Source organism: Schistocerca nitens, chromosome 7, assembly GCF_023898315.1.
Source record: "Schistocerca nitens isolate TAMUIC-IGC-003100 chromosome 7, iqSchNite1.1, whole genome shotgun sequence".
In the NCBI taxonomy this organism is placed as follows: Eukaryota; Metazoa; Arthropoda; class Insecta; order Orthoptera; family Acrididae; genus Schistocerca; species Schistocerca nitens.
In genome coordinates, this window is record NC_064620.1 from 113,661,926 (window position 1) to 113,689,722 (window position 27,797).

The 27,797-nt window shown below is 39.3% G+C and overlaps 2 protein-coding genes across 2 annotated transcripts in view; both read left to right on the forward strand.

Moving 5' to 3' along the window:
- Nucleotides 1-27,797, forward strand: part of LOC126195492 (ornithine decarboxylase 2-like) — a 488,128-nt gene that overhangs the window by 205,856 nt on the left and 254,475 nt on the right. The window lies entirely within an intron of this gene.
- The window catches only part of LOC126194681 (ornithine decarboxylase 1-like), a 57,219-nt gene that overhangs the window by 1,904 nt on the left and 27,518 nt on the right, over nucleotides 1-27,797 (forward strand). The window contains exons 4-6 of the mRNA XM_049932888.1: nucleotides 13,749-13,921; nucleotides 21,710-22,007; nucleotides 22,213-22,464. Of these exons, the coding sequence (XP_049788845.1) occupies nucleotides 13,749-13,921; nucleotides 21,710-22,007; nucleotides 22,213-22,464 (723 nt within the window). The remainder of the gene's footprint in view (nucleotides 1-13,748; nucleotides 13,922-21,709; nucleotides 22,008-22,212; nucleotides 22,465-27,797) is intronic.

A 27,797-nucleotide genomic window follows, 5' to 3' on the forward strand; every position in this document is an offset into this window, starting at 1 on the left:
GTGTTTGTGAGACTTCTGGAGCATTGATTTTTCTTGTACCTGAAGTTAGGAAACAGCACCATGTTCTCTTTTGTATAATCTTATTTGGAGATCAATTCCTATTCTGTGTTCCTTGACTCTCTGATTTTTGGTTTAATAATGTTTCAAAGGTCTGGAGCTGATAATTCTGTGTGTCTCCCCACTCTGCCATAGACAGCTTATTTGTGTAACATGTCTACTGTTTTATTGCAAGATATGCCACAGTTCCCTTTTACCCAGCTCTTGGTAACTTGCTGAAACCTACTTGTGATCTGTAACATCAGATTCCGATGTCATATGCTATTAGATGATTCGATATTCCACTGTGCCGATGTCTTACTAGTTCCAGAGGTGATCAGGAATCAGAAAGGATAATAAGCTCAGCACTCAAGTACCTATTGGCATATAAAAGAGCTCAAAGAATAGCCAAAAGCTCCACTGTCATAATTGTGAGTTTGATAGTGAGCTGGGATTTCATTCCAATATGGCAGCTGTTATGCCAGTACGCACAACCACATCCATCTTCATTTTTTGAAGCGTAGGTGTAGATGAATCTTGTATTCTTATTTTTGGAGAGATACTCCATCAAACTGCATTTATCTGGATAACTACAGCCAAAGTGAATGTCAAAAACAACTTGTGGTTCCAATACACAGGTGCAGTAGTCTGTTCCAGAGCAGAGTAATTATTGTGCAGACACGCTTCATTTGAGAAATTGACTAGTATCCATGTACGCAGCAATAAGAGGAGGAATACTTTGGTGAGCTAGTATCTGGACGCATAACACAATCCTTGTAAGGTATGGATGTCATGTACTAAATGGTCTTGTGCAAAATTGTGACTGTTTGAATAAAAATTTCATACATAGGTATTCATGACATAGATGTAGGGGAGGGTTATTTGCTTCAACCAAACATCTACATCTACATCTACATTGCATGCCACAAGCCACCTCATAGTGCATGACGAAGGGTATTTTTGTTACCACTAAATGATCCCCCCCCTTCCCTGTTCTACTCGGAATGTGGGAAGATTGATTGTCAGTAAGCCTCTGTATTAGCTCTAATTTCTTGAATATTCCTGTTTCTGCCCCTATAGTTACATAAATTCCGATAGGTGGCAGTGCTATACGTAGTCTTCAAAGTGGCATCTGTAGTGAAGGTGCATTGCAAGCAGAGAGCTGTCATTGTAATTCCTTTGATGAAAAACCAGAGCATTTAAGATATTAGTAGGTGCTTGCAGAAAGTCTACAGAAAGCTGGAAGTGAAAAAAAGCACAGTGAGTCATTGAGCGAGGTGTCTGGCATCATCACAAAGAGGTCATGTAAACTGATCCATTTTCCTGTGTGCCGGCACACAGATCTGACTCCTGCAGTGGAATTCAGTGTGTTTGTCACCCATAAAACGCAAACAAACTTCTCTTTTTCTGTGATAATGCAAGGCGTCACACAATTCTGTAATGTGTGAAACCTTATGGGACTTATCACACAATTCTGTGCAACTGAGAGGAGCTCATAAAACTTTATTGGACTGTTCTTCCTCATACACCCTATAGTTCAGACCTCGCATTTTCCAGCTTCCATCTCTTTGGCCCATTGAAGGATGCACTCCACAGTAAGCAGTACATGGAGAGATTATTGATGCAACAATGTATTGGCTCTATTGTTGACCAGTAGAATGGTACCTTGATGGCATATAGGCCCTCCCAGTAAGGTGGGTAGAGCTGGCGCATTGACAGAGATCATGTTGAAAACAAATGTTTTGTAGCCTAAAGAGTGGGAAATAATATGGTGTATTGGAATTTTGAATAAAACCAACCTGCTTTCACAAAAAAGTGTGTTGCATTACTTATTGAATGCTCCTCATAGTTGTAAAGTAGTGGATTGCTTTTCCTTTGTGTGCACAGTATATTGGATTTATTTATGTTTAAGGCCAATTACCAGAGCCTGCACCATTCATAAATCTTTTTCAGGTCTTCTGTAAATTGATACTGTCTTCTGGCATCACTGTTTTCTTATAGGCAACTGTATCATCTGCAAACAATCTTAAAGGGCTTCTGAAACTTCCTTCTAGATAATTTATCTACATTGTAAACAGTAGAAGTCCTATCACACTTCCTTTCGGTACTCTGTAAATTACCTTTACATCTATTGATTTCCTTCTGTTAAGAGTAATGTCTTGAGTTATACCTGTAGGGGTGTCTTGTACCCAACTGCAAATCTGGTCCAATATTCTGTGAGGGTTTTTTTTTTTTCATTAATTAAACAGCTTTGCTGGATGGGGTCAAATGCCTTCTTGAAGTCAAGAAACATGGCATTAGCCTGAGTGCTGTGTCTACAGTGCTGCAGTATTATGAAGTTTGGTGAAGAGTAGAACTGAAGACTTGCCAAGTGGTATATCAAAAACATTTTCAACCAAACCACTTTTCACCAAACCACTTTTCACCATTTACGTGTGTAGGCTAGACATAGTTTGATCCGTATTCAGCAGGCCACTAAGAAAGGCACCACTTGTTGAATATACACACAGGTCATAAGCATATTGTAAAACTGTTAGTGCTTTTTGTGACACACTACTACTTGTCATCTTCAGCCCCTCATAACGATTTCCACTTCTTACTACCAGTGATCAATTGGAATGTAAGTTGTAAACCCCTCTCATACATAAAAAGTATTAGAGTGCTCTTCTGACAACAATGACAATACATATGTTTACATGTCAGAGCTTGCAGTTATATGACAAGAGAAATACATTCAGTTTAACAATTCAAATTCTGGTACTTATCTGGTTGGTGCACCTATCTGCTTCTGCTTCCTCCAGCCATTTTCAAAAGTTTGGTGGTGGGTCATTTAATTATTAAACTGTACAAAAGGTGATTTCCATTTGACTTATCAGTCACAGTTTAAAAAAAACACAGTTTGTTGTGCAACATTGCCAAGTGTCAGCATATAACAGGCTATTATCTTCCTCCACTGATGTCTCTCTCTTACCAACTGACAAAGCACTTTATCCTTCTTTGTACACAAAAACAGATGCTTTTTTATGTGTGGTAATGCCACATTTACTAGTCAGTTCAACAATTTTATTTTAGTAACTTTGAATTTTGGAATTATATGAGTGTTTGGTTTTAATAAAGCAGATAACCGAAAACATATGAACAAGTGACATTTTTATGTCTTTAATTTGATCATTTATTGATCTTTGAACTGATGTGTAATAGAGGTGATTTAGAAATATAAACACTGTTGTGCAAAAATGCCTTTAGTTTGCATGCACTAATAAACATTTAAATAAAGTTAGAACCCATTCTACGTTTCCTTTGAACATAAATGCAAAAATTGTAGAGAAATTATTTCACAGAGATATGGCATTTTCTACTGTGTGATTAAATTGGTTTAATTACAATATGGATTATGTCTCCTTGCACTGACCAAGTTGTTAGTGTTTTTCTGTATACCTTATTTGCCTAAATTTGGAAATTTAGTCATTATGTAAAAAAAAAAAAATAATGTGTCGTATCAATCTCTTCATTTATGATAAAGGAGATTTTTTTTTTCCCAAAGGCTTGTTTCATTATGACAAGGATAAGTTTGCTCACAAAGCTGTTAGGAACATTTTGCCACTGCATTTTGGCAGCAAGCATCAATAAGGTGACATTATAATGTGTTGTTTATGCCAGTAAAAACTGCAGTGACATATCCATTGTGATTGATACTTATCTGAATATCATTTACTAATTTTATTACTGTTCTGTTCATGCAAAGTCCTCTCCAAAAAACCAAAATTTGTTTTGAGGAATAAGTTGTGGTGGTTATACCAACTCTCAAGTCTATTTTTCTACATCCTTTCCAGCATTTTTTGTACACAGCTCAGAACTGTTATGGTCTATATGAGGTTGCTTCATTACGTAGTTTATCGTGTTTTCCTATTGACACTATTTGCAATTCTGAAATTTTATTTTTGCATAGATTCACAGCCTCAATGTGTTTTGAGAATGAAAATATCTCCCAAGTGGGCTGTATTCTACAGCCTGCTTGGATCATGTTTTCATTCTCAAAACTATTTGTGATGTGTTCCATTTGAAGATATTAGTTCCTTTACTCCAAGTGTTATTAAAAATGCTACAAAGATGGTTCCTTTCTTTCTGTGCTAAAGAAGGGAGTGCATAGAAATTTATACCATCAGTTCATGAGGCACAACTTTTTCCAAATAAGAGGACTGTGTTGAGTTTCATAACAGTAAAGCTTTCATTCAGGAAATAGTTTCCTGCCTCATCAATGTATTGTTCAACTGGGTCTGATGCCAAATGTTTCAAGAAGTGATCCACTAACTTGTTTGGAAGCACTGGTGTACTATTGTTGCTCCAGGTTCTATGTACATGTTTAATTTGTTGCCAGATGGTAAAGCTTGGTATGTCTTCATTAAGACTGTTTATCTATGCAGATTTCTTCTTATTTTTGAATAGTCACTTTACTTTCACCTGAAATCAATTGGAGTTTATGTAATTTTCTTCTGAAGCATGCCTTCTGCATAATTACATTGCTTCCTTTCATTCCAGCAATCGGGACTGATGGCCTTTGCAGTATGGTCCCTTCAACTCCCACAAACCAACCAACAATTCCAGCAATTATTGTATTTCTCATCCCGCCATACTGGAATGTTTTGGTTTTTGGAAGAATGGCTTTATTTTGTGCAATAGATACCATTGCAGCTTCTTCAACAGAAGACATAAAATTCATGTAGTCTGTTCATGTTTTTCCACATTCTGGAAATGTCTATATCTTTTCTCAAAGCATATTAGTGCACTTGTTCCAGTCTACTTTCTGACTATTCCACTTGCAGGCTGGCTGTATTACACCATGTATCATCACTACGTAACACCTGAGAATGGCGGGAAGGTGATGAGATCCAGGGGGGTTCTGTAATTATCTCCCATGTGACACCTAATGTATATATACAGTGCTCAGTTGTTGGTTCAGTGCAGTTATCCTCATTGGGGAACCATCATTTAAAATGATTACATTATCTTCATTGAAAATCTCTATCATTTTACCAACACTGTTTTCTTGATCTGAGCCCCAAGTGAGATGATGAGCATTAAAATTGCCTAATATTATCTGTGTAACTGGATAGATCAGAAATCTACTGATTAAGTGGCAGCAGGAGAACACACATATAAAAATATCAAAGTTTGCCAGCTTTTAGAGCCAGTGGCTTCTTTTTCTGGCAGGATGTTTGAAGGGGAAGGAAGAGGAGTGAAGATAAAGGACTGGTGACGTTTAGGAAAAGAGGTCTCAGGCCCAGAACCCTATATCAAGGGAGAGTTAAAGGAAACAATGAGAAGGAAAGACTGAATTCTACTCTACACATCTAACCCTCCTCTCTTACAATGGTGAATTCCGTCACATATTGCATCTATTCCTTTTGAAAATATGATCTTGCACTATCATAACAAAGGTTCTACATTCTGTTTCTTGAAATATGCTTGTCCCTGGAAGTTATTCCCAAAGCCCTAACATTGAAAGTCCCTATCTGTGGATGTAATCCTACTCTACAATAAGTCTTTCCTTCTCATCCTGCACAGTTAGTCCCCTCTGACCTGAGGTTCTGGGCATCTTTTCTGAACTTAACCCCTTTTTTGTACACCTCACCAGTCCTTTTCCTTTGCTGCTATTCCTTCCCCTTCAACCTTTCTGCCAAAGGAAGGAACCATTGGCTCTAAAAGACTGCAAACTTTAATAGCTTTATACATGTGTTTTCCTGCCACCACTTGGTGAGTAAATTTTTTATCCAACCAGTTACAATATAAACTGTAAATTGTCATTACATTTATTTCATTGCTGTTCGAATACAGTGTAGCTGCAGCAGTTTGAAATGGTATCTTTTGTCTCTCATATCACTGAATTTTATATAGTTATCCCTCTGTTTATGAGAAGTGCACTCTCCCCATATTCATCATTTCTGACAGCCTCAATCTCATTAAACTCAGGAAACAGAAATGGTTCATTCGGCAGCAACTATGTTTCAGATATCTGGTTGGTGTGTAAGAAATGTAGGAACTGTGTTTATTTCTTTTAATGGAATAAGCATTCCAGCATGCTATATTCTTAACGTATCCTGTCATGTTTGAGATCCAGGCTCAGTAGTAATTCTGTGATGAATTCTTTTATGTCATTGTTGTTTGATTCTGCATGTGGCCTACTGTCTAACTTCTTAGTACATTTATTACTATATTGTATGCTATATTCTTAACGTATCCTGCCATGTTTGAGATCCAGGCTCAGTAGTAATTATGTGATGAACTCTTTTAGTCAGTGTTGTTTGATTCTGCATATGGGCTACTGTTTAACTTCTTACTACATTTATTACTATACTGTAAATTGTTTTGATTAAGCCATTCTGAATTTCTAAGCCATCTTGAAGCTATTGGTGCTGTGGTGGATATGGGTTGTTTCCCATCAGAATTATATGAACTCTGTTTGGCATCCATTATCTGGTACTGAATGTTCTCTTCCTATGCAGTTCTCTGCAGCACTGCTACTGTTTCTGTCTGGGCACTATTTGCTTCATTATTGCATCTTGTTAAAAATGTGACGTCTTTCACTGGTATATGTAGCTGACATTGGTAAAACATGTGGTGTCTGTTGAAGCAGCTGACTCACTTCATTATTGCCTCTTGGATTATTAAAACTGTGATGCCTTTGACTTGTATATGTAGCTGACATCAGTAAAACATCGTATCTGTTGAAGGGGCTGACTTGTGGAAAAATTGTTTCTTTCATTTCGTGGTTCATGGAGTCCATATGCATCAGGTGACTAGCTGCACAAGGCTGAAAGTGAACAAATGTCTGAGAAGGCACCAAGTTTCCCATGACCGTGGCTACATACACTATGAAATTTGCTTCTGAAGCCATGGAAAGGTCATGAAAAAGGCCAGAGATATTCTTTCTTATTTAGTTCCAATAGAACTTGTTTATGTGGTGATACTTTGCTTACTTTACAGAGATTCCTCACTGAAGCCTATAAGCATTTGTTTAAATGCCTGTAGTCAGAAAAATTGTTCATTATTATCTTATACACTACCATATCAAAAAGTTTTCAGAACACAGGAAGGAGGAAGATGAGTATATTGCTTGTGTTGTGTTGTGTTGTGTTGTGTGTGTGTGTGTGTGTGTGTGTGTGTGTGTGTGTGTAACAAGACCTTGGCACTTAGTCTGAAATACCATGTCTCAAACGGCCTCTCAACAGATACCCCTCCGTTGTGGTTGCACCTACGGTACGGCCATCTGTATCGCTGAGGCATGCAAGCCTCCCCACCAACGGCAAGGTCCATGGTTCATGATATAAGATATTTATACCCCTTGGGTAACAGAAGAAATATTGAATTTAATTGATGAAAGGAGAAAATATAAAAATGCAGTAAATGAAGCAGGCAAAAAGGAATACAAACGTCTCAAAAATGGCGGAAATGCTGAGTCACATATACGCACAACAACAGAAAATGGGCTTTCAGCCAACAAGTCCTTCCTAAGAAATAGAAAACACACACACACACACACACACACACACACACACACACACACAGACACACAAACACACACACTGAGAGAGGCCGGCCGCGGTGGTCTCGCGGTTCTAGGCGCGCAGTCCGGAACCGTGTGACTGCTACGGTTGCAGGTTCGAATCCTGCCTCGGGCATGGATGTGTGTCATGTCCTTAGGTTAGTTAGGTTTAAGTAGTTCTAAGTTCTAGGGGACTTATGACCACAGCAGTTGAGTCCCATAGTGCTGAGAGCCATTTTGAACACTGAGAGAGGCAACCGGGTGGCGGGGGTAAGGAGGAGGCTGGGGCGGGGAGGGGAAACGATAGTAATGTAGGGGTTGGGGATGGTAAAATGCTGATTCTTGGAGCATACAGGGATGAGGTGGAGAGAGGCTAGGACAGCAAGCTGCTGTCAGTAGGTTAGACAGAGGGATGGGGTTAGGGATGGGAAAGGATAGAAGTAAATAGACTGTGGGTCTGTTAGTGGAATAGAGCGCTGTGTAGTGCTGAAATGGGAACAGGGAAGGGGATAGATGGGTTAGAATAATGACTAACAAAGGATGAGGCCAGGATTCAGAATAGCTGGTGTTAGTGGGAAGGATTATATGGTACAGGCTGCAAAACTGTTATTAAAATGAGAACACTGATTTGCACAACATGCTCAGCAATGAGGTTGTCCAGCTGTTACTTGGCCACAGTTTGTCAGTGGCCATTTATGCAGACACATAGTTTGTTGGTTATCATGTGCACATGGAATACAGCACAATGTTTGTATCTTAGCTTGTAAATCACATGACTGGTTTCACAGGTGGCCTGCCTTTGATGGGACAAGTGATGCTTGTGATTGGACTGCAGTAGCTATTGGTGGGAGGATGTATGGGCCAGATCTCACATCTAGGTCTATTACAGGGATAGCAAGGGGTTGGGAGCTAGGGTTGTCTAGGGATGGACAAAAATATTGTGTAGGTTTGGTGGGCTGCAAAATACTACTGCATGTGTTGGGGAGGATTGTAGATAGGTCATTCCTCATTTCAGGGCATGATGAGAGGTAGTCATACCCCTGGGGAAGAATGTGATTCAGTTGCTCCAGTCTGAGGCACAAGGGGAATGCTCCTCTGTGGCCAGACAGTGGGACTTCGGGAGGTGGTGGGTGACTGGAGTAATAAGACAAGATCTGTTTTTGCAAAAGGCTGGGAGGATAATTACAGTCTGTGAAGGCCTCGGTGAGACTCTTGGTGTATTTTGAGAGGGACTGCTTGTTACTGCCAATATGATGGCCGTGGGTGGCTAGGCTGTATGGAAGAGACTTTTTGGTGTGGAATGGGTGGCAACTGTCCAAGTGGAGGTATTGCTGGTAGTTGGGATGACTGATATGGATTGGAGGTATTAATGTAGCCATCTTTGAGGTGGAAGTCAACATCGAGGAAGGTGGCTTGTCACGTTGAGTAGGACCAGGTGAAGCAATGGGGGAGAAGGTGTTGATTTACTGGGGGAACATGGATAGGGTGTACTCACCCTCAATCCAGATCACAAACATGTCATCAGTGAATCTGAACCAGGTGAAGTGTTTGGGATTCTGGGTGTATAGGAAGAATTCCTCTAGATGACCTATGAACAGGTTGGTATAGGATGGTGCCATGTGGGTGCCCATTGCGGTACCTTGGATTTGTTAGTAGGTAATGTCTTCCAAGGAGAAATAATTTTGGGTAAGGATATAATTGGTCATGGTGACTAGGAAGGCAGTTGTAGGTTTCGAATCTATTGAGTGTTGGGAAAGATAGTGTTCAACAGCAGTAAGGCTGTGGGCATTAGGGATATTAGTGTAAAAGGAGGTGGTATCAATAGTGATGAGCAGGGCACCATATGGTAAAGGAACAGGTACTGTTGAAAGTCAGTGGAGGAAATGGTTAGAATCTTTTAAAAAAGAAGGCAGGTTGCAGGTAATAGATTGGAGATGTTGGTCTACAAGAGCAGAGATTCTCTCATTGGGGGCATAGTAACCAACCACAATGGGGCATCCTGAGTGGTTGGGTTTATGGACTTAAGGAAGCATGTAGAAGGTAAGGGTGCACAGGATGGTATGGGGGAGGAGAAAGATGGACTCCTGGAAGAGGTTCTGGAATGGGCCTAAGAATTTGAGGAGAGACTGGACAAACTGCTAGATTTCTGGAATGGGATCACTATGGCAGGGTTTGTAAGTCGATGAATCCAGCAGCTGGCAGAGTCCTTCTGTCAGGTAATCCTTACAGTTCAAAGAAACAGTGGTAGAGCCTCTGTCAGCAGGCAGAATTAGATTGTGGTTCTTTCTGTGGATGAGAGGTTAGTCTGCATGTTGAGGGATTTGAGGAATGGAGTTGGGGCAAGGTTTAAGGGGGACTGGGTTCTGGCTAGAAATAAGGAAACTTTTCTGTACTGATGCATATGGAAGGAGCACCATGGTGGTGGATACAAATGCATAAAAATAGGTAACTAACAAAGAAACACATTCCAAAAAATTTGTAAAAACACACCCAAACACTTGGGAAAAATCATGAAATGGATGAAATCTGAGAGATCAGGGTGATAGTGAAAGGCAAAAAACCAACTGAAATTGGCTTGAAGGCACAATAAGATCAAAGAAAAAAAAGTAAATAAAAAGATTATAATGTGGGTTGCACGTCTATGGGTGGAAGAGTGTGAAAAAGATGGATGGCAGAAGTGACTAGATTAGGTGAAGGTACCATGTGCGAACTGGAATAGAGAGGAGAAGGAATGGGGCTGGGGATGGGTTGATAGGATGAGATGCAAGTTCATGTAGCATTGGAAGGTACTGGAAATAAGACACAAAAATATGTGAGAGTGATGCAGGAAGAGTGATCAGTTTGAAGGTACAGGATTAATGATATTGGCGGGAGTAATGTGGGACATGAGATGCTGCACCAGCAATTGTAGCTGTCTGTTGCGAGCAGCCAAGTCCGTTGATGCAGTGTGGCTCATAAATGGAGTATACACTGTGATTTGTAAGATGACAAGAGAAATCCAGGTAAGAAGAGAAAAAAAGGAGGAACACTGGGTACAAGATGCATTACTACACCATGGATCCTTGTTGCTTCCATCTGTGTCAGTACAAAAAAGTTTCCTTATCCCTAGCCAGAACCCAGTCCCACATACAGTCCCTGCATTGTTGCTTGGCTCATGGATTCCCTCCAGATGGCCTTACTATCAGATTACCCAGCTCTGGCTGTCACCCTTCCTTCCACAATGACCTCCATCTGTTGCAGATTCTGCCAATCCTTAACCCTTACCAACATAGTCCTACAAAAACGTATCAGTCATGCTCAAACCACCTTGCAATACCTCCTCTCCACTCACAAAAGTCTCTTGCTATGCAGTCCCAAATTGCTGGATCCCATATCACACACTGAAACTCTTTCCCTCCAGGAACTAGAGCAACATGCACAATGCCACCCTAAAAAACTATCCATCCTATTCACTTCCTACTTTTGCCTTTGGCTACAACTAACCACCAACTCTACAACAACCTTCAACCACTATTGAACTCTACCTTTCCTAACACCCAACAGATTCAAAACCTACAACCTACTTTCTAGGTGTTAAGATGAACTCACCATTATTCCTCCTTGGAAGGCATTTCTACAAACAAATCAAGGGTACCACTATGGACACCCACATGACACAACACTATGCCAACCAATTCGTACACCATCTAGAGGAATCCTTCCTAAATGCCCAGAATCCCAAACCCCTCACCTGGTTCAGATTCACTGATAACATGTTAGTGATCTGGATTGAGGGTGAGGACACACTATCCACATTCATCCAGAACATGAAAACCTTATCCCCCATTCACCTCACCTGGTCCTATTCAACACAACAATCCATCTTCCTCAATGTTGACCTCCACCTCAAAGAAGACTATATTAGCACATTTGTCCATATCAAACTTACCAACCACCAGCATTATCTTCACTTCGGCAGTTGCCACCCACTCCACACCAAGAAGTCCCTTCCATACATCCTAGCCAAACATAACTGTCGCATTTGCAGTGACAAGCAGTCCCTCTCAAAATACACTGAGGGTCTCACTGTGGCCTTCACAGACCATAATTACCTTCCCAACCTTGAGCAAAACCAGGTCCCCGTGTCTTATTACTCCAGTCACCCACCACCTCCCAAAGTCCCACTGTCTGGCCACAGAGGCACATTTGCCTTGTGTCATTTGCCTTGTGTCTCAGACTGAACCAACTGAATCACATTCTTCCCAGGGTTTTGACCAACTCTTGTCATACCTTCCACCCTTCCCTCCCACTGTGATATTCTGCCACTTCCAAACCTATACAATACTCTCATCCATCTCTAGACAACTCCAGCTCCCAACCCCTTGCACCATGGCTCATATCCCTGGAATAGACCTAAATAAGAAATAATAAGAAATATTATATTATATTTATATTATATTATATTATATTATCAGAGATAATATATAATGTATATAATAATAAATAATAAATAAATAATAATAGACCTAAATAATAATGTAATAGACCTGTCCTATACATACTCGCTTAACCACCTATGCCAGTTGGTTACAAGCATCACCTATCCCACCAAAGGCAGGGCTACCTGTGAAACCAGTCATGTGATTTACAAGCTAAGATGCAAACACTGTGCTGCATTTTAAGTGGGCATGATAACCAACAAACTGTCAGTCTGTAGAATGGCCACAGACAAATGTCACCAAGAAATAGTTGGACCACCCCATTGCTGAGCACACCACCCAATGTGACTATCTTAATTTCAGTGACTGCTTCACAGCCTTGTGCCATCTGGGACCTTCCCACCAACACCAGCTTTTCTGAATTGGGCAGGTGGGAACTCTCCCTGCAATATATCCAACATTCCCATAACACTCATGGCCTCATCCTTCATTAGTGATTGTCCTTACCCACCTAGGCCTTTTATTGTTCCCATTCCAGCACTACACAGCCCTCTATTCCGCCAATGCACCCACAGTCTTTTTACTTCTCCTATCCTTTCCCCCTCCCATCCACCTCCCCCACCCCTCCCCTCCAATGAACCTACCAACTGCACCTGCTGCCCTATCCTTACTCCACCTCATCCCTGTATGGGTGTTGTTGGCCAAAATCTCACTTTCTGACAGTTTTTTTTAATTGTGCCTATCTGTGACTCAGTATCTCTGCTATAGGATGAATAGCAACTGTCATTTTCATAATATCGTTATCATCAGTATTGTAACAGACAGATACCAAATAATGTGAAAATAGGCTGATAATAATGTTTACAAAGCACAACATGGCTTCATATTCTCATGTTGATGTTATATTGATGTAGTCAGAACATGTGGTCCCATTCAGCCGTATTACAAGTTTATGTCGGGACAACAGCATCATCAAATTATTTACATAATTAAAATTAGTTACAGTTAACAAACAAAGTGTTTTGTTATATGATAGACTATTATTAAACTAGAAAAATAAATATTTTTCTTAAAAAATACTGTTACTTTAAACTTTTTTAAGTTAATTGTGATACTTTAACAGAAATCGTAACATAAAATATTCACATTCCATATTTCATTAATACTGTAAGAAATCTGTAAATTGAAAATGGAACTATCTACTAAGATGTTAGCTTTAATCAAAATACCAATGACAAATGAGAGATTGTAACATTAAAGATAATTACAAAAAAATCTTGTAAAAATAATGTTGAACATCTTTGTCTGTGCTTGTCCCCAGTATAGGTCAGTATTCCTCATTGAGGGGTCTTAATGGCCTGCTCATCCTCTTTAAACTTCCCCAAACTATCCCTCTCATCTTGCCAAGGAAGAAGCTATTAATTCTGAAAGCTAGGCAGTATGTCACAGTTTGTCTCTTGGATATAAGTGCTGGCCAACAATTCTGTCAAATAATTTAATGGTACTGTAATTACCTTTTTGATATGGTGTGTATTACTGTTTTTTCATGGTGACAGGGGCTAATAAAAATCAAATCAAATATTCCTGTTTACCAAATCAACCTTTCTTTTTAACATTGTCAGTAACATGTGCACCAATGAATGTTTTATATTTTTTAAAGACATTTTCTATTAATGAAGGTTCATCTTAATTTAGATTTCACAGAATATAATTTTTATGGAGACTAACTTTATCATATTGGTTTGTCACAGGCTGAAATCAATAAAGTTCTGTCTGTTGGTGTCAATCCGAGACACATAATTTTTGCACATCCTGCAAAACCATTATCCCACATTCGCCATGCAGCAGCTGTAGGTGTCAGTCTAATGACTTTTGATAGTGAATGTGAGCTTCATAAAATAAAGAACCTGTTTCCTACAGCCAAGTGAGTAGTGTAGTGGGTAAAAATTCACTTAGCATAAGGAATTAAATATTTCAGGATTCATGTGTTTTATTTCTTGTTCCATAGATATATAATAATGTATTTGCAGAATTTAGAATGAAGATGATAATTACAATAAAATCACACTTAATTATTCATTTTACAGTCTAATTCACATAAAAATAATTACATGAATGCAGATATACAAGCTCTAAGATGCTATGTTCACATGGCAATACTTAAAGTTTATCACATTCTAAAAGTGTCAAACAATGGCCAAAAAGTCTGTAAGAATAGAAAGAATTATTCAAAGCTAAAGCTTTAGCTATATCATTAAATTTAGTGAAGTCATCTGCAACCATGAACTGTTAGTGTATTGCATTCCCTGAACACAGAAGAAATGAGTCTTTCTTATTTCCCTTCTTTCTTGTACAGTATACAGTATACTTGCATGCATGTGAGACATTGCATTCTTTATTTTTCTCCAGTGAATAAATCAGTTCAAATTAAATGTCTCTTGCTTGTAATCACCCTCTGCAAATGCCTTTCTTGACAGCTTATGGGCTCAGAGATGGAAAGATACTTTCATGCATGTGAGACATTGCATTCTTTACTTTTCCTTCAGTGAATAAATCAGTTCAAATTAAATGTCTCTTGCTTGTAATCACCCTCTGCAAATGCCTTTCTTGACAGCTTATGGGCTCAGAGATGGAAAGTCAGTAACTGGAAGTTTAATTTAAAACACAGCTATGATGCAAGCAGTTTTGTATTTCTGATTTATGAGTTTGGAATGAAAAAAAATTTGGAAAAATATAAAAGCAAATATCATGTTCCACTTTTTGATGGAAGCAATTTTGGAAACTGAAAATCTCAATTGTAAGATATGTTAGACTAATTAGATTTATTGGATTTCATTGTGGAAGAATGCACAGGAAAAGTGAGGTATCTACAAAGTGACATGGAAAAGGAACAAATTGCAAGAGACAAACAACTTGAAAGAGTCAAAGCATGATAAAAAGTGTTGTTCAAGAATAAAGAACGGTTTGTGAACAGCCATTTGGAATATGTGAAAGCTTGTATCACGGCATTTCACACACAGAAAACTTTGTGTGACACATTTGAAAGAAAAAGCATCACTAGCCCGTTACTTCTATGTAAATTGTTACTGCAAATGAATTTCAGTCCCACAAAAATTACAGTGACTGAGCATTTTTTTTTAGAATTTGCAAGTTGATATGTGATCTTCAACTGAATGGTGCAACAGTTACAGAAACTGATGTCATGTGTCAACTTTTTCTGACAATGCCACAATAATATGTTTGTGTTGTAACTACAATTGAGACATCATCCATGAGAAACCTGAAATTCTGCTTAAGGAAAAATACGGTCACAGCTCCTGAAAACAAGCATGCAAAGAATAAAAAGAAACCTGCAATATACACAAAATATGTACAGGAATGATATCAGTTATTAGAATAGAAAAGAAATTTACAAATGTTAGCAAAATTGATAGGCACAATTCAGGCAGAGAAAAACAGCTTCATTTTAAATGCCATAACCACAGTGAATTTGGACATAAGGGAAATGAATGTAATAAAAGAAACAAAAATGAGAAGGGCTCTGTAAATTCATTAAGAAACTCAGGGAGTGTGCACAATGAAACAACATCTGGAGAATGATCACTAAAGGTGTACTGCAGGAACTGATATTACATTCTTTCTTATTATAGAGAAATAATACTGCCTCATATATCCAAGAAGCAGAAATAATTCTATCTGCTGATGATGCAAGTACTGTAATCAAGCCTAACTAACTTCACTTAACAAAGGTTTATTCAACACTTGCACATGCAATAGCATAGAGCGAACAGCCTCCAGCCAGAACACATAAAGTATATATACAGCTATAGAACATTCCAGTATAATTATTCTTGACATTTATGGATACCTCTAGAATGTACTTTTCTGCAAAATTTCTCCCTCCTTAAGAGAACAGCATCTTGGTGTTACATCCTCCTAGTCCAGGAATGAGTCATCAGTACTGCATACTCCGACTCCTGATGACTGATCCTCGCCCTGGTGGTGATCTTCTTAGAACTTCTTTTGCTGCTATGCTCTTTGTCACCTTTCCGCTTGTTGCCTGTCACTGGAGCTTCAAATTTACCCTGGGTTGCTGGATCCTTATAGGGCTTCATTCAAAGGACGTGGACCGTATCTCTGATCTTTCATCATCTTGTGTCGGGGTCAAAATCTTCAACTTCATGAGTAACATCAGCCAACTGTCTTACAACCTTATAAGGTCCAAAGTAGCGCCTGAGGAGCTTCTCAGAGAGATCAACCATCCATACAAGAGTGAAGATCCAGACGAGGTCACCAGGCTGGTAGACAACAAGGTGGTGCCCCACATCATACTTTTGGCAATCATTTATTTGAGCCTGCAGTGTGCAGAGTCGAGCTAACTGCTGAGCTTCCTCAGCTCTGGTTAACACGTGGCCAATGTAGTCATCATCCATGTCATCAGGGTGTAACGGAAGCACAGTGTCCATAGTCTTGGTCTTATTTGGCAGTGTTGTAAGCAAATGTCACGAAAGGTAGCACCTAATCCCAGTTGCTCTGTTCAACATTGACAAACATTGATAGCATGTCAGCCAAGGTCTTATTAAGGCATTCAGTAAGGCTGTTAGTTTGTGGATGGTAGGCAGTCATCATGTGATGAGTTATGTTGCACTGATGGTTTATCTCTGTCACAAGATTCGATCGAAAAACTTTCCCTCAATCCGTAATTAATTACCTTAGGGCACCGTGTTTTAATACAATGTCTTCCATGATGAATTTGGCTGCCTTGGATGCTTCAGCTGTTTTCACAGCTTTTGCAATGGCACAGCGTGTCAGATAATCAGTGCAAACAACAATCCATCTATTGCCACTAGCCGACATTGGAAATTATCTGAGGAGGTCAATCCCAACAAGCTGGAAAGGCATTTCGGCTGGTGGAATTGGTATGAGTCAGCCAGGTGGTTTCTAAGGAACTGCCTTTCTCATCTGACACTCTCGACAGTGCGACACATAATGACGGACACCCCTAAATAAACCTGGCCAGAAAAATCTCTTGCAGATTCTAACATAGGTCTTAATAAATCATAAACGTCCAGCCTCAGGTGTGTCATGGAATTTCTGTATAACATCTAAGTGCATGTCTTTGGGACTCAGTGGTAGCCACCTCTTTCCAAACAGATCAAAGTTTTCTTGTCCTTTCACATCCTCTGACTGATTTAAGGCAAGCATAATTTGAGATATCTTGATGTCCTTCTTCAGCTCAGCAGAGAGATACTGGAGAGCAGTGAGACAGTCAATATCTTCATCAAAGTCTTTATGTTCTTGCACAGGGTTTCTTGAGAGACAGTCGGCATCTTGTTTTCTTCCACTTTTGTACACTATGGTAATGTCATACTCTTGAAGATGTAATGCCCACCTAGCAAGTCGTCCTGTTGGATCCTTAAGACCTGTCAACCAACAAAGTGAATGATGGTCTGTAACAACTGTGAATGACATTTCATAGAGATACTGTCGAAATGTGCACATGGCCCAGATCATAGCAAGACATTCTTTTTCCGTAGTTGAGTAGTTTCTCATGGCTTTTTGGTTGATGTTCTCCAGTGCTAATCCAGTGCTTCACCATCAGTTTGTTCAACTGTGGATTGAAGCATTCAGAGAACTCTTGAAGAATGACAAGTAGCTTCTTCTGTTGTTCCTTAGTGAGATCTGGTGATAGTCGAGCTAGAAGATCTTGTCTCATAGTGGTAGCACTAATTTTGCACACAGACTCAGCCTTGAAGGTTTCTATGATGCTCAGCTGTTCTTCAGTTAACAGCTCAGCATTTGCTACGCACATGCATCTTGGAAGAAACTGCGGTTCTCGATGACAGTTAACTATCCACAAATCACCGAATCCATTCTTAAACTAGACGACAGAGGCTGGGATGACCAAGTTATTCTTCAGTGGTATGCTTCTCTTACATTCAACTACAAGATCCATGGGTTGATTAATGGCATGAGACATGACAGTTACCTTTCTAGTGCTGACTGCAGGAATGATCGCTTCATCCAGCACACATGGTCTCCACACACTTGGATGCACATCTTCCTGTCCACAGTATCTCATCTCGTCTAGCATAATCTTCGAGCGACCACAATCTATAATTGCCTGAGAAGCTTTCAAACAGTCCCATATGAGAATGATGTATTGACTAGACTCTTGTAAAATTATGAATTGTAAGGACTGTGTATGACCACTTATACCCACATAAATGGTACATCTTCCTGTAGGGTTTACATATTTCCCATTAGCCACCTTCAGCAGAGATGTTTTGTTGTCGACGAATACGGTTTTCTGCAGCTGGCAATGGTACTTCTCTGAAATGACTGAATATGATGCTCCAGAGTCCACAAGAGCTTGGGCTGGTTGGCCATCCATGAGGATATCGATGTAGTTTCCTATTATTTTTGTAGTGATTGACAGTGGAGGATTTTTCTCTTCGGCGGCCTCACCTCCAAAGAAGGTCGCACCCTTTAGTTTTCCAGGTTGTGGCAGCTAGGCGATCAGCTGGAGCTTCTAAACAGTGATGAAGACCTTGATTGGCATGTTGGGGAGCATACTCTCCAGCAGCTAGCTTGTGGCAATGGTGATCTACGTCATCCTGCACCCACATCTTCTTGTTCATCTTCATCATCCCAGAGTTGGTGTCGGCTAAGATCAGTCTGCTGTCTTCTGGCATGGGCATCATCAAATATCTGCTGCCACAGTGGAAACATACTGGTTGGCTATCCTGGTTCCTCCAGATGTCAGTCTAACTTGGTGCCCAAACAGGTTCCTCATGCGGCATTGTAGGAACATAACTTTGCCTGGTTCTCGACTTTTTTACTGTTTTAAAGGGAAATGAAGGTCAAGAAATTGGGTTCAATGTCTGTTCCACTTCCTCCCTTATGATCTCATGAAGTGTCTTGGTTTTTTGCTCACTGTGCAATCCAAGTGCCTTCTCAACTTCCTCTCTCACTCTCTGATGAAGAACACTTGTGAAATCAGTTGCTTCCTCCATCACAGACATCGATATGATGTTTGGAAGCCATTCAAACTTCTTGTGTGTAATTCTTTTTTGATGCATTGTCCTGATATACTGCTGTTGAAACCTCCTTCAGGAGTAGGGCTTGATACGTGTCCCCAGCAACACCCTTCATGAGATGTGTAACCTTATCTTCCTCCTTCATTGTGGGATTGACTATTCTACACAGCTTCAAGACATCTTGAATGTAGGATGTTGTAGTTTCTTCTGGAGACTGTGTCCTGCACTTTAATTTATTTTCAGCTTTGCACTTATGTCGTTGTGTGTCGCCAAAATACTTGCGCATTTCCACCTGGAATAGTTGCAAGTTTGTGAACTTCTCCTCATTGTTCTCATACCATTGCTTGGCAGTGCCCTCCAAGTAGAAAAATACATTAGCCAAACACACGGTGTCATCCCATTCATTAAATTTGGCTATACGCTCATATACCTTCAGCCACTTGTTTGGATCTTGGCCATTGTCACCAGAGAACCCAGAAGGATGTCTCCTGTGGTGGCACACAGTTGCTGTCATTGTAACATTCTCTTCTTCTTCTGTCTCCGATAGATTGTGATCTGTTGAATATGGCTCAAACTCGGGTTTCTCGCCATGTAAACAGCAGCTCTGTCGTGGCCTGATGGGAGCCAATGTCATCGATAATGTGTGGTATCACAAGTTCCAATACCTGGAACCTCCACCAGAATAATGTCATGTAGATGAAGGTGTAATTAGATGAATGATGAACACTACCTTCACATAACGAAGGTTTATTCAGCAGTTGCACATACAAGAGTGTGGAGTGAACTGCCTCTGGCCAGGACACATACAGTATATATACAGCTACAGAACATTCCAGTACAATTATTCTTGACATTTGTGGATACCTCTAGAATGTACTTGAACCAAATATAGAAATTAAAATTGTACGGTCCATGTGAGTTTTGAACTCACGACACTCCTTGCAACAATTTAGTATCATAACCACCACACCACAGAGCTACTCAACTTTATCTGCAACAATATTATTGAAACTTAAATAACTGATTCTATGCAAATGGACTGTTAATGAAATCAGATAAAACGCAATACATTTGTTTTGGTACCAGTAAAGACTGACCACATAATAGAAATAATAAACAAGAGTAAATCAATTAATTAAACACAATATTCAAAAATTTTAGGTATTTATGTTGGTAAGAACCTGAAGTGGAAGTCACATGTTAGAGATATTCTTAAACATCTAACCTCTGCAGCTTTTGCGTTGTTAATATTAACAGATTTTGGAGAGAAAAATACCTAAGAAGTGACATACATTTTCTTTTTTTATCCACTAGTGTCCTATGGCATCATAATCTTAGTAACTTGTCAGTGAGGAAGAAATGTTTATTGCACAGAAGCACAATATGAATAATATGTGCTGTCCACTCTAGAACCTCTTTTGGATATTTCATTAAACAGTTGGGCATACTGACAACAATCTCACACTATATTTACTCCATTTTGAAGTTTCTTGTCAAAAATCAATCCGAGTCTGAAGAAAAAAAAAAACAGTAACACTCATAAATATAATGCCAGGAGGACAAATGGCTGTTCACTGCTCATCCTTAGTGTGGTACAGAAAGGAGTGAGGTCGCCATCCATAGAAATCTTTGACCAACTACTGATTGATGTAAAGAATTTAATAAAATTAATGTCAAGCACATGCTGAAGTCATACCTACTTGACAACTTCTTCTACTGTGTGTATGTGTGTGGGTGGATGAGTAGGGGAAAAAGAGAGAGAGAGAGAGAGAGCACTATAATTGTGATGTGTGTGTGTGTGTGTGTGTGTTTGTGGGTGGGTGGGTGGGTGGGTGGGTAGGGGAAAAAGAGAGAGAGAGAGAGAGAGAGAGAGAGCACTATAATTGTGAAAATGATCCATGAAAGTGTGATGTAATCATGATCCACAGAACATTCAGGCAGCTGAACTAAATTGTGGCTACATGACTGAACTCAGCAAAATGTTCTACCTAGAGAGCACCCAGTACCCATCTGCTGAGCATGTTGTACTCCATGACTCAAGGGACCCAAGTGCTTGTTGTCCTAGAGGGTCCATTTGGATCCTCCCCCCACAGTACTGACTCCAAAGACATGAACTTGTTGTCCACGATATCTTTTTATCCTACTGGCTCTGTAACAAACCTCCATTAAGAAACCCCTTTTTTGTTTATCTTTCATTAATTGCTCAATCATTTACTGTTTTTTCCAACTTCTTTACTCACTCCTCCCGCTCCCTCCCCCTGTTGGTTCTACACTGTCTCCTTTTCCACTTTTGTACTAGCTCCTAATTGCACTTCTTTATTTCACTTTAATCCATAATTAGTTCTTGTTCTGTATGTCTGTCATCCTTTGAATGTGCTATCTTTGAACAACTCTCTCTGAAATCTCAAGTTCTCTTTCTTTAAATGGTGTATATCACTGGAACTTAGAGTTTCACACTCTGAAGGTAAGTTATAGCCACCCATTCTCTCATCATACAACTTTCAGTTTTCTAATGTCAACTTTCCTTTTGTTGTAAAAAAAAATAAATGTTCTGTCAAAAACTCATGAAAGAAATTGTTATTCTTGGAAGAATTTATTTTCTGGAAATACTGTGTAGGACAATAGGGGCCAAGAGATTAGCTTAATCTGTTAATTGGTCTTTTATGTTACAGGCTGGTGATACGGATACGATGTGATGCAGCTGTAGCAAAATGCTACCTGGGGAAGAAATTTGGTTGTAACCCAGAGAAAGATGCACCATGTCTAATGACACTGGCCCATTCACTAGGATTAGAAATTGTTGGTGTCAGCTTCCATGTTGGTTCTGGCTGTGATGATCCACCTGTTTATCAGAAAGCTATTGCAGCAGCCCGTAAGGTTTTTGATCATGGGTTGTTTCTGGGATTTTCCATGAAACTGCTTGATATTGGTGGTGGTTTTCCTGGCCACAAGGGCTGCTCTATGGACAGGGTAACATTATTATTTATCTCAATTGTTAGGAAACATCTAAGTTTCCCTCAGACTTTGTTTTTCTTGCTGAAAGCTAATTTTTTTAATCTCATCCAGAAGGAGAACTTTCACAGATAAAGAACAATTCAAAAGCTATAATAGTGCAGAAAACTGATAACTGTAATACAATGTTATACAATATGTCATTTTCCCTCCAATTTTACAGATAGCAGAGGTGGTGAATAATGCTCTGGAAGAATTCTTTCCTGACTGTGGGACACATGTTATTGCAGAACCTGGACGTTTTTATGTTGCTTCTGCGTACACACTTGCTGCAAATGTCCACTCCAAAAGGGAGCTTAGGAATGAAAAGGATGGATCCATAACATCTGTCATGTACTACATAAATGATGGAGTGTATGGCACATTTAACTTCATATTGTATGAACCTGCTGAAGTGAGACCAATTCCTCTTAAAGTAAGTCTGGTGCAGTTGTTACGCAATTTTCCTCACTGGTATTCTCAAAAATTGGTAAATCACATACGAAATTTTCCTGAACTGTTTCTGCAAAATAATAAAATGTAGTAAAAAAACTGTAATTGGCAGCATGAACTCTGCACTGTGCTGGAGTTGTTCCATTAACTTAGTAGATGAGGCAATGCCATGAAGAATGGATATGCAGATTTGCTGATGTCTGAGTCGCGTTCACATCAACCACTTTTTTTTCAGTTGAAACATCAAATTGTATACAATTTACATCTCTATAATATGGTACCTTGTTATTTCTTTCCCCATTACCTTTATTTAAACATTTACACATAACATGAACTTCTTACAAACATAAATGACTACTTTGTTTGTCCATGACACAAATAAACTGTACAGAAAATAATTTTGGATACAGTAACATCGTCTGCATCCAGTGAGGTACAAAACATACAATAGATGGCACATTACATTATGCACAGTAATTCCATTATGTATCTTTGATATTTAGGCTTTACAGTGATGGTACAAACATGTACAAGCAATGTTACTTTAGAGAAGACGTTCAAAGTGACCAACTTGTATTTGCAAACACTTTTCCACTCATGGATCATAATTTGCTGGACCATATGCAACACACTTGCAACCATCATTCTTGAAGGGGCATCCATGTGAGCTGTTAGGTTGTGTACATCCATGTGTGGTGTACTATAAACTTTTTCCTTTAGGTGACGTCACTAATAAAAGTCAAGTGGATTAAGGCACAGGAAGTGTGGAAGACAGAACAATGTACCTCCACAACTAATCCCTTTTGCTGGAAATGATTCATTTAAACTGTTGCACACATTCATTCCAGAGAGTAGAGGTGCATTATCATGTTGAAACCATGGCTATCACCAAACACCATGTTGAACATTTTGTAATGTGTCAGGCAATGTATTGCAAAGAAACTTATGATACAATGGTGCATCCAACTTGTCCAGCAACAGTTAAGGGCCCAAAAGCATTCCTCCCATGATTCCAGTTCACAGGTTTATGCCAAAGTATGCCAGGAGCCACATTTATGTGTGACTTGTGGGTTGTGTTCCAACCAACAATGGCTGTACATGAAATGTATTTGCAGAGTGAAAATAGACAACCATCAGCTGCATAATGAAATGACAACAGTGAAAATTTGTGCTGGACTGGGGCATGAACCCAGATTTTATGCATATCGCCAGCAGTCACCTTACCATTAGGCTATCAGAGCATGACTCACAGCCTGAACCGAACTCCCATATGTAGTCGACCATATGTCACAATAATTAATGGTAGTTATGGAAGTTGAAAATAGCTCAAAAGTAAAACTAGATTTGTCAGTCACATTATTTATAAAATGTTCATTATCTTCCACTTGGTGCAAAAACCGTTCACAAATCTGTACTCATAAAATGCAGCTTTCTGGTCACTGGTGTTGAATTAATGTGCAATTTTCAATGCGATAGGGTCCGCAGCTGTGATGAATTTTTTGAATGATTTCTTGAAGTCTTCAGGTGCTATTTTCTTTATTTCCTGTACAATTGTACAGTTTCAGCCTTAGGCAATTTTCTACATCTACACCTAAATCTACATCCGTACTCCGCAAGCCACCTGACGGTGTGTGGCAGAGAGTACCTTGAGTAACTCTATCGGTTCTCCCTTCTATTCCAGTCTTGTACTGTTCATGGAAAGAAAGATTGTTGGTATGCCTCTGTGTGGGCTCTAATCGCTCTGGTTTTATCCTCATGGTCTCTTTGCAAGATATACGTAGGAGGGAGCAATATACTGCTTGACTCCTTGGAGAAGGTATGTTCTCGAAACTTCAACAAAAGCCCGTACCGAGCTACTGAGCATCTCTCTTGCAGAGTCTTCCACTGGAGTTTATCTATCATCTATGTAACGCTTTTGCAATTACTAAATGATCATGTAATGAAGTGTGCTGCTCTCGATTGGATCTTCTCTATCTCTTCTATCAACCCTATCTGGTTCAGATCCCCCACTGGTGAGCAGTATTCAAACAGTGGGTTAACAAGTGTACTATAACCTACTTCCTTTGTTTTCAGACTGCATTTCCTTGGAATTCTTCCAATGAATCTCAGTCTGGAATCTGCTTTACTGACAATTAATTTTATATGGTCATTCCATTTTAAATCATTCCTAATGCCTACTCGGAGATAATTTATGAAATTAGCTGCTTCCATTTGCTGACCTGCTATGTTGTAGCTGAATGATAAAGGATCTTTCTTTCTATGTATTTGCAGTACATTACACTTGTCTACATTGAGATTCAGTTGCCATTCGCTGCACCATGCATCAGTTCGTTGCAGATCCTCCTGCATTTCAGTACAATTTTCCATTGTTACAACCTCTCGATATACTACAGCATCATCCACAGAAAGCCTCAGTGAACTTCCAATGTTATCCACAAGGTCATTTATATACATTATGAATAGCAACGGTCCTACAACACTCCCCTGTGGCACACCTGAAATAACTCATACTTCGGAAGACTTCTCTCCATTGAGAATGATTCCTACAGAGTAGATTTCTAGTCTCCAGAAAAGTCATTATACTCGAACATAATACGTTTTCCAAAATTCTACAACTGATCGACGTTAGAGATAATAGGTCTATAGTTATGCTGATCTGTTCTACGCCCTTCTTGAAAATGGGGGTGACCTGTGCCCTTCTCCAATCTTTTGGAATTCTACGCTCTTCTAGAGACCTATGGTACACTGCTGCAGGAAGGGAAGCAAATTCCTCCACATACTCTGTATAAAATCAAACTGGTATCCCATCAGGTCCAGCGGCCTTTCCTCTTTTGAGTGATTTTAATTGTTTTTCTATCCCTTTGTCATCTATCTTGATATCTACCATTTTGTCATCTGTGTGACAAACTATAGAAGGAACTACAGTGCAGTCTTCCTCTGAGAAATAGCTTTGGAAAAAGACATTTAGTATTTCGGCCTTTAGTCTGTCATCCTATGTTTCAGTACCATTTTGGTCACGGAGTGTCTAGACATTTTGTTTCGACCCACCTACCGCTTTGACATAAGACCAAAATTTCTTATGATTTTCTGCCAAGTCAGTATACAGAACTTGGCTTTCGAATTTGTTGAATGCCTCTCGCATAGCTCTCCTCACACTACATTTCGCTTTGTGTAATTTTTGTTTGTCTGCAAGGCTTTGGCTTGTTTATGTTTGCTGTGAAGTTCCCTTTACTTCCGTAGCAGTTTTCTAACTTGGTTGTTGTACCACAGTGGCTCTTTTCCATCTCTTATGATCTTGCTTGGCACATACTCATCTAATGCATATTGTATGATGGTTTTGAACTTTGTCCTCTGATCCTTAACTCTGTCTGTACTTGAGATAAAACTTTTGTGTTGAGCCATCAAGTACTCTGAAATCTGCTTTTTGTCACTTTTGCTAAACAGAAAAATCTTCCTACCTGTTTTAATACTTCTATTTATGGCTGAAATCACTGATGCTGTAACCGCTTTATGATCACTGATTCCCTATTCTGCATTAACTGTTTCAAATAGTTCGGGTCTGTTTGTCACCAGAAGGTGTAACATGTTATCGCCACGAGTTGGTCTCTGTTTAACTGCTCAAGGTAGTTTCCAGATAATGCACTTTAAAAAATTTCACTGGATTCTTTGTCCCTGCCACCAATTATAAATGTTTGAGTTTCCCAGTCTATATCTGGTAAATTAAAATCTCCACCCAAAACTATAACATGGTCAGGAAATCGACTCAAAATATTTTTCCAAATTTTCCTTCAGGTGTTCTGTCACAACAGCTGCTGAACCAAGGGGCCTATAGAGACATCCAATTACCATGCTTGAGCCTGCTTTAATCATGACCTTCACCCAAATTGTTTCACATTTTGGATCTCCATCAATTTCCTTTGATACTATTGCACTTTTTATCACTATAAACACACATCCCCCTTCACTGTCTAGTCTGTCTCTGTGGTATACATTCCAATCTGAGTTTAGAATTTCATTATTGTTTACATCTGGTTTCAGCCAAATTTCCATCCCTAGTACTATATGGGCATTGTGACAGTTTATTTTCAAGTATTTTATGGGTGATTTTTTGGTAACAGATTATATCGTATATGTCATTGCTCCTGTGACATCATGTTATGCTCATAAATTAGTTCGAGGTGGTCATGCTATTTTAGGAGCATGTAACTCTTGAGACATTGTTGCAAAGCTATCATCCATAAAATACTGAAAATGGTCTAAGGTTGAAATTGTACAATTGTACAGGAAATAAAGAAAATGGCAGCTGAAGACTTCAAGAAATCATTCAAATAATGTGCAATTATACAGATGCAGTTCTGTATCATGCAACACTTCAACAACCAGTCTTTGAGATATCTGGAACTGCCTTGCAATATCATATGCACTCCAGTGGCGTGACTGGTGAATGATCTCTGTCCATTACTTGTGGACAAAGATTACTGAGTTCCCAAAGGTGTTGCTCCAGGTGATGAAAAACATTCTTATCAGGATTGTGCCTTTGAGGGTACCATGCAGCATACACACAAGCAGCAGTAGCAGCAGCTTGGTTGTTGGATGTACCTAGCAGCAAAAGAGTACTGACATACTCATCATTTGTGTACTCCATCAGAAAGTCAACCTACATGAACTTGAGAGGACCAGTTATAGTTTTCCACTGCATGGTTAATAGACATATGTTTGCAGTTTAATGGATCCTGCTATCATGTGATGAGATGTTTCTGAACTGGGTGTAGTTACCCTAAAGCAGCTTAATATGCTGTTGAGAGGTAGGGCTGCGCCAGAAAGCAAGAAATTAGAGTTCACAGTTGAAAACATGTATAAACTTTTATTTAAATAAAACTCAACAAGCTTGTGACATCAGTAAAATAGCTTTTAAAAACAAGAAATTAAACAACTTGTGAAATATTAATGAGGAAATGAGATTAGCAGTTGACATCAACAAAAGATTTTAAACAATTATGAAAAAAAGCAATTTATCATGCATTAGCAGGTATCTAAAGTGAGCCAAGCTGCATATTAATAATCAAAACCTCACTATTTACAAAAAATTTCAAATGGCTTTTAAATATAAAACTCAAATGACAGCAGCAGATTTGGTAACACACAATCAATGCATCATGTCCATTGGTGACATAAGTTCAGGACCAAGAGAACATATACAAATACAATTCAGCCTGACAACAGGTGGGATAACTCAACAGACAGGGTGGGCATTGTGAATTCGCCACCCTCAGGTGTGCTGCTGGATGGGGCAGGTCCTGTACAACATTAACTACA